The following is a 7,664-nucleotide window of genomic DNA, read 5'->3' on the forward strand; positions in this document are numbered from 1 at the left end:
GCGAGCTCACCAGAGAGCCCATCCCCGTTGCACCAGTTTTCAGTGCCCCCCCAAGGGCAGGCCCGGGGGCACACCCACACACGCCCTCACACTCTCTCTCATGTGTTCGCTCACACCCTGTCTCACACACTCTCACATGTGCACACACACTCTGCCTCTTAGTGTCACATACTGCCTCATACACTTTTACACACTTGACACACTCCCACTCCCTTCCCCACACGTCTTCACATACACACTCATGTATCTTTACACACACACACACACACACACACAGAGCCTCGGGTCTCTAGGGTCAGCAGGGTGTTTAGTCATGGAAGAATCTAGAAGTATGGCTCTGGATACTGTACAAACGCAGGGAGCTGTCCTCCTGACGGGGAGCCCCTGGGGCACTGTGAGCCATCGCAGGCTTTGGAATCCACAGGCAGGAGCCAGTGATATTGCTTTGTCTCCTCACAGCTTTGTGAGCCTGGACAAGTTACTCCTGGTGGAAGGGCCGGTTTCTCCACGGAACACTTATTTTACGGGGCTGTTCCAGAATGTTCTGTGAGGCAATGGCGCGCCCTGCAGGAAGTCTCTGGCTATTTGGACTTGTCTTGGGGCCACGGTTTGGCTGGGGGAAGGGAGAGAGGAGAATAGGGCTCCAGATCCCTTCCCCACTTAGCCAGAGCAGCTCCTCTGGAATCTGCTTCACCTCCTGGAAGTTCCCTTTAAACAGAGGGTTCTGCAGCTCCAAAAAGTTTGAAAACGCCTGGTGGTGCTCCCGCACCACGTCCTGAAGTCTGGCTCAGAGAAGGTGCTCAATCATTGTTTGCTTCCTGCCCTTTGTCTGCCTGCCAGTCCTGGGAGCTCAGTGAGGGGGCAGGGTGCGGACTCGGGGAGGAGCTTCGGCTCCAGGCACTTACCCTGAGTGTGCCAGAGCAAAGCAGAAACAGATGACCAGGGAGCTGGGGCTGGGGCTGGAGACTTCGGGGCAGGTGCCCACCAGCAGTGCTGGAGAGAGAGAGTGTGAGTGTGTGTGTGCGTGTGTGTGTGCACGCGCGCGCATGCATGTATGTGACGTTTATTTGCCTCCATATGCTGTGTCTGTCTATATGCCCCTGCGTATATGTGTGGTCTGGTCTTTATGTCTCTGTGTATATGCACGTGTCTGTGTCTGTTTATGGGTTATGTCTCGTCTGTGTGTGTGTGTGTGTGTGTGTGTGTGTGTGTGTGAGTGTGTGTCCCCACCCAGCACAGGGCTTGATGACCCAGTTCCTGCCTTGTTTCTCTGTGATCCACCAGGAGGATCACTCCCCCTGGAGCACTCGTCACCCGCAGTGGTCAGAATATCTGTTATCAATTACCATAGGCATACATCATGAATAACACAATCCCACTGCTCATTGCACAGTTTAGTTTAATCCAGACTTTTATCAGTCACCTTGGGCTAAAGGGCCCTGGGCACCCTCTGGGGACTGAGACCTGTAGGCTCAGGAGACAGGGGTTGGGGAGGGGTTGGGATCGGTGTGCTCCTGGAGTGGCCTTTGGGGAGCACTAGAGACCAGTCAGCCCAATCAGATGTACCTTGAGCTCCGCTGAGTGCCAAGGCCTTGTGCGAACACACACACACACACACACACACACACACAGCCTGGGTCACACACACCAGGCACTGTGCTAAGCACTGGTGAGAAAGTAATGAAAACACTGCCTTTTGCAGAACCTTCTGACCCACTAAGTGTGACCCAGTTGTCTCCCTATACCATCTGCCCTATGGCACATTCTAGAATGCCCAGGGTGGAGGGTGCCTTTTTGTCAGGAGCAAGGCAGGAGTGGAGCTATGCCAGGCCCGGAGCCGGCCCTTGGAGCCCTGAGCCAGCCAAGCCTGGCCCAGGCCAGCTGCCCTGGTGCAGGGGTGCAGGCTGGCACCGGCGGGCATGGGCTGGCACAGGCGGGCACAGGCTGTCACCATCAGGGGCTGGTCCCGTGAAGCACCGGCACATGGGGGAATGGACTGCTTGGGGGTTCAGGGGCACAAAGGAGGCAGGCTGAATTGCTGGGTGTGGAGAGACAAAGGGCCTGGGGGACAGTGACAAGAAGGAAGGCTGTGAGTAGGACTCTGGCACATGACAGGGTTTTCTGAGCTGAGGACCCCTGCACAGAACCAGTCAGAAAATGAAATCTACACTCTGTCTAAATGCTACACCTTGGGACCCCCAGATCCTGGCCCTGACTCTGCCTCTCTTTCCCCCTGGATAATGGAGATTTAAGTGTTGAGGGATTTGGCGACTTTTATATGGGTGGTGGTGGGGAAGGGGGAGTTTGGAGCCCAGTTGAGGGCAGAGACTAAGTGACTTATGAGCCAACAAGCACTGCAGAAGCCCTTCAGGTCCCTGCCCTCCTCTGTCCTGCAGCTCAGTACGGTGGTTAACACTGCCAACCGGCCTGGCCCTTACTAACCAGTGAAACCCTAGTATTTAACTAACTAGTAGAACCCTAGCTCTAACATTCATTACTTAACCCCTCCAAGCCTCAGTCTTCCTCTGCAAAATGGGCTTAAGCAGGGACCCTTGGGAGGTCAGCAGCATTCCCGGCCCATAGTAAGTACTCAGAAGAGATCGGATCTTACCACGGACAGTCCTCACAGAACCTCCAGCACGGGCTCCAGCACACGTGTCCCTAGACTCTGCCTGAGTCAGACTCGCTCCCACACAGTCATGACATTCGGGCTGCGCTCGCAAGTGTTCAGGACACTGACAGACTCCCACAGTCTCCCTGGGCTGGTACCCTCTTCCCCTCTGCCCCACAGGGGGCAGCAGGCTCAGGGGAGCCCCAGCAAGTAGGCCACCCCAGATGAGGGCACCCAGAGTCACATCCAGATAGCATGTGCTCAAGAGAGCACCTGAGCCGGTACTCCCAGCTGGTACCTCTCCTCAACCACCCCCAGCTCCTGCCTGCGGGGTCCAGGATGGGAGCGGGACTCTGCCTGGGAAGGGAACTGCCACCTGGGACAGGACCATTGTCCTCCAGGAAGTTCTGAAACACTCCACACCTCTCTGGAGGGACAGGTGTCTGCAGTGACCTGGTGGGGCCACATGCCAGGTGGGTCAGGAGGGCTGTGGTGGGAAAGGCTGGTGCCCTGAGCTGGAGGAGGTCCTTAGGACGGATTTTGGTAGGATAGGGGCCTCCTCAGTTCCCAGGGGGGGACAGGGACTGGGTGGGGACAGGGGAGCGGGGTCTCTCCCCAGGCCCCTCTGTGTGTGCTCCCTCCCTTTCCACCCCTCAGTTTTCTCTGCAGGTTCTTGGTACTAGCAGCTGGTTCTGAGGCCCCAGCCTGTTCCCTCTGGGGAGAGCTGTGACCCCAGGCTAACATTTGTCTGAGCTTCCTACAACGAGAGTCTGGCCCCTCGTCCCCTTCATCTGCCACCTGGATTCTCTGGCGCTCCTGCCCTGGCCTTCTCCACCGGAGAGACTCCTCAAAGTGGGGAGTGGACAGAAAGGGGAGCCCTGCGTCCTCCTGGGAGGAGCTCAGGATAAGGGGCAAGCCGTACCCAGACCCAAGTTTTCCCCACTTGCCTGCCAGCGTGGAGTGGGGCAGATTGAGTGAAGGCTTTGGAAGGACCATCCCTTTCTGAGAGGCCAGGAGTAAGGATGAGTGTTTCCACTCGGTTCTGGAGAACCACATTAGGAAGAAATGAGCAGCCCAATTTCCATATGTCCCCTGATCTCTGCAGAGAAGAGACTCACCCCCCACTCCCAATTCCCTGACACTTTCCTAACTTCCCTGCAGGCTGCTTCAGAGCCAAGCCTGGTGGGGGTGGGTTCAAACCCCTTCCTCCCCACAGGCTAGTTTCCGCTCTGGGCCCCAGATTAACTGTGCCTCCTGGGCTTCGCTGCAGGAAGGCTGCCCTCCAGCCAGAGGCGGGATGGGGGGCCTAGTGATCTAGGAGGCCGGCAGGCATTGAGAGGATGTGGGCTGGAGCCGGAGGAGACCCAGCCTGTTCCTGTATCCAGATGGGTGAGGGGGGGGTGGGGTGTGGAGGGATGGGCTGAGGGGGTGCTCATTAGATGAGAAGCATGCTGAGGTGTGCCTGGGCCTGTCCTGGGATGGAACGTGGTCAGCTTGGGGGGAGGACATCACATCTTCCCTTTGCATCCTTTGCATCCTCTTTAGGGGAAACTGGAAACATGGGCTCATTTTGTAGGAAGAGAACTCATGAAACCAAAGGAAGAATTTCTTTACTCCAAGATGATTACCCTCAGGGCACAGAACCCATGGAAACTCCCATGGATGTTCCAGGTTAGCAACCCGCTCGCCCTCCCCCCTACCACCGCCTGCGAGGTGAGTGGGGGAGGTTGGTCCAGATTAGGGTGGTTCAGAAAAATGAGAGGTGACTGGTCTGCAGGAGGGAATGAAAAAGAACCATCCCCTTGTTACCATTTGAAAGAGCATAACCTGGGGCCAGAAGGAATTTACGGGGCCCTCCGGCCCCACCTCCACCTCCGGTCAGGACTGTCTGACCGTGGACCAGACCCCAGTTCCCAGAGCCTCCTAAGAGTCACTGGAGAGGACATTGCCCTACCTCCTCATGGCTCTTCTTCCTGGTTAGGAGGCGCCTTGAGCAGTCTAACTTCAGTCCTTCCTGCTTCACTGGAATATCCTTTGCTCTGGTCCTTCTTTCCCTTTGTATCACGCACCTCTTGTTCAACCCCCTGGTTCTGCCCTAGGAATCTCTTCCACCCACTCTAGGATTTAGAGATTGTCTTTGAGATATGCTTTCTCACACCCACTTGGCTTGAGGATGTTTCTGGGGGCGGGGGTAGGACACGTACATACCTCCTTCAACCCACGCCAAACGTATTGCTTCCCTCATGGCCTCAGAGTCAGAGAGGATGCCTTGAGGGCACCCCCTTCTGTGTGCTCGCTCCTGAGGACTAAGTTTGGTCAGTCAGAGACCATATGTACAAGCATCCCATTGAACACAGAGGCCCATCCTACGTGCGTCTCTAGTTGAACAACAGCTGACAGAGAAGGTGCTGGAGTGGAGTTGCACAAGTCGTGAAACCTGGCAGGGGCGATGGTGTGGAGGTAGGTTGAGGGCTGAGGCTGGAGGAGTGAACTTGGCCAGGGAAGGGAGTGTGAGGGAAGAGCATGGCCAAGTGGGTAGAAGAAGATGAATGGGAAGTGAGAGAGTGGTGGAGAGAGCACGGGACCCATCTCCCCTGTGCGCCTGCCTCTGCTTCCCTCACCAGAAGGGCAGGTGAAACTTGGGTGACTTTGATGCCCCCTTCGCATCCGTCTCGCCTCCCGTCTCCCTCTTGCTGGCTGAGGTCTCCTAACAGATCCCATGGGAAATTAGGAATAACTTTGACCTCGTGGCAAAAGCCTTGCTTGAGTGATTTTGCAGCCTGGCTAGAAAGGGGTTAACTGATGAGGCACCCTGGGGAGAGGCTTGGCTGTTGCCTTCTGGGGGGGGGGGGGGCAGAACTCCCTCCTCCCAAGGTCAGAGGTCAGGGCACCATTTCCCTGCTCCACCCCCAGGAGCTGGGGTCCCATCAGCCTCTCCCACAGGTGGCCCACTGCTGCCCTTGATCTCCAGTGGTCTCCCTGGTCTCTCTGAGTGGGAATGGGAGGCTAAGTGGACAGAGGGTCTCTCGGGCCAGAGGGTTGGGAGGTGAGGTTGGGGCTGCTGCCCAGAAGGAGATCAGGAGTTCATTGAGGGGATTGGGTTATTTGGGCCTCTCAGACCCGCTCTGAACAGAGGGAAAAGGATGCTGTCTGGGCTGGGAAGGGAGTTGGGGGCAGGGAGGTGTTGGGGGGGGGTTGGGGGGGGTGGTCAGGCTGAAAGGAAGGGCAGTAGGGTCTGACTGGTCACAGAGAGGGGGGAATGTTAAGGGCAGGTACTTTGGGGCCCCGGACAACCTGCTCTTCTCAAGGGGCGACCCCACCTCAGTCTGCCTGGATTCCCACACCCCCAGACAACCTTGACTGACAGCTTTTCCTCCTGGGACTCAGGCTCAGCCCCAGTGGTGTGCAGCTACAGGGTCCCAGCTTTGTCCCCATGTAACACCAGGACTGTCCCCTTCCACAGGCACTGTGTCACCTGCCCCCTTTCTTGTTTCCCATATGTGGGAATCCTTTCTGGAAAAGGCAACAGTATTCAGCCCTGGACACTGGCTGGGGCTGCTTCCCCGACCTCCGATGGGTGGTGTAAGCCCCATGGTGCTGGGCAGGATTGCCCTCTCTTTCCGGCCCCCCTAAACTGAGCCCTCTCTTTCCAGACCCCCTAAACTGAGCCCTCTCCCCTTCTACCCTTTCCCTGAGTGAAAGCCAAACTTGATTCCAACCCTTCCCTCCCACCAGTGAGGAGGAGGGGAGGGATCTGAGGAAAAGAAGATTGGTGTGGGGAGGGGGGGAGGGAAGAAAAGGAATTTCAGCCCCGGTGGTCCAGGCTTCTCACCCTTTGGGATGTGACTTGCCTCGGTTTCTCCTCCCTAAGTCCCGGCTCCTGGACAGGCCTCTGCCCAAACTTGAGTTCCACTCTCCCCGCTCTCTTCCACAGCCTCCCCTTCTAACTGAAGCAACACTTTGCAAAGAGGTCACCCTGCAGAGGCACGCTCAGGGCCACCTCAAGTCTGGGCAGTCAGGCTCCATTTCACCCCGGGACTTCTGGGGGGAAGGCCGGAGTCTGGGGCTTGGCCTCGTCGACTATCTGGCCCTGGACCCGGGCCCCGGGCAGGCCCCGGGGCCGCTGCCCTCTCCGTAGGCAGGTGTTGCTACAGGCTGAAATTCTTCGACACCGCTGGGGTCCAGCCTCCCGGCCAGGCTCGGCCTGCCAGGGCCCTGTAGGATGCCACCCACGTAGACAGGGTGGAGGGGACCTCCTGTCCGGTGGCCACCAAGGGGCTGGGGTGAGAAGTCAGAGGGGCCCCCCAGCCGGCTGGGGCTCCTGCTCTGCCCCTGCCCCCTCCCAAGTTGCAAGGAATCTGAGCTGCAGCCCCTGCCCCGGGAGCACCGGGAAGCCTCCCCCCCCCCACCCCCCCAGGCTGGAGGAGACAAAAGCGGTTGGCACCTACCTGGGGTGGAAGAAGGGTGTTGGCTGGGGCAGGTGGATGCTGCCCGGGGCGGTGAGCCAGAGCCGGGCAGGCCGCCGGCCCCTTGGGCCGCCCTCCTCTCCTCCCCGGCTCGCCTCAGCCGCTCGCTGCTGTCCTGGTGCGGCGGTGGCGGCCGCGGTGGCGGTGGCGGGCGAGGGCGCTTGTGTGTGTGCGCGCCCGGAGCCACTGCAGCATCTCTGCATCAAGATGTGCTCCTCCCTCTCCCAGGCTCCGCTCACTGGCTGGCTCCGGTCCTCAGCCAACGCTCGGGGGCCCTGGAGATGGCTTCCTTCTGCCCCCCTCCCACCCCCTTCCCGTCCCCACCCTTCTGGCTTTACCTCATTTGCTGTCATTTAAGGACCAGGGAGCAAGCCAGGGCGCCCGCGTCTTCCATAATGCATGGGCCGCCTGGCCGCGGGGCGCTGTCTGGCCAGCCGGCCCCTGCCCCCCATCGCTGCCCAGCGCAGAGCTGAAGGGGCCGAGACGGGTGCGGTGGGGAGGGCAGAGAGAGTGGCTCTTGCCCCTCAAACCTTGGACACCCGCGGAGGCCAGCTCTTTGCTTCCCCCAGAAGTCCCTCGCTGGGCTG

General features: G+C 58.8%; 1 protein-coding gene across 4 annotated transcripts in view; it reads right to left on the reverse strand.

The window, feature by feature from the left end:
• The window catches only part of CNTN2 (contactin 2), a 32,833-nt gene extending 25,490 nt beyond the window's left edge, over positions 1 to 7,343 (reverse strand). Inside the window, exons 1-2 of one of the 4 annotated variants that reach the window (XR_006706971.1) lie at positions 1,347 to 1,473; positions 906 to 993 (exon numbers count right to left, since the gene is read on the reverse strand). Coding sequence is in view for 1 of the 4 variants with exons in the window: in XM_045456294.1 (XP_045312250.1) it covers positions 906 to 993; positions 1,347 to 1,355 (97 nt within the window). In the remaining 3 variants the exon portion in view is untranslated. Of the gene's footprint in view, positions 1 to 905; positions 994 to 1,346; positions 1,474 to 7,059 lie in introns of those variants that run through there. The other 3 variants (XM_045456297.1, XM_045456294.1, XM_045456295.1) reach the window with 3 other exon arrangements.
• Positions 7,344 to 7,664: the final 321 nt, after the last annotated feature.

Source organism: Leopardus geoffroyi, chromosome C3 (genome assembly GCF_018350155.1).
Source record: "Leopardus geoffroyi isolate Oge1 chromosome C3, O.geoffroyi_Oge1_pat1.0, whole genome shotgun sequence".
In the NCBI taxonomy this organism is placed as follows: Eukaryota; Metazoa; Chordata; class Mammalia; order Carnivora; family Felidae; genus Leopardus; species Leopardus geoffroyi.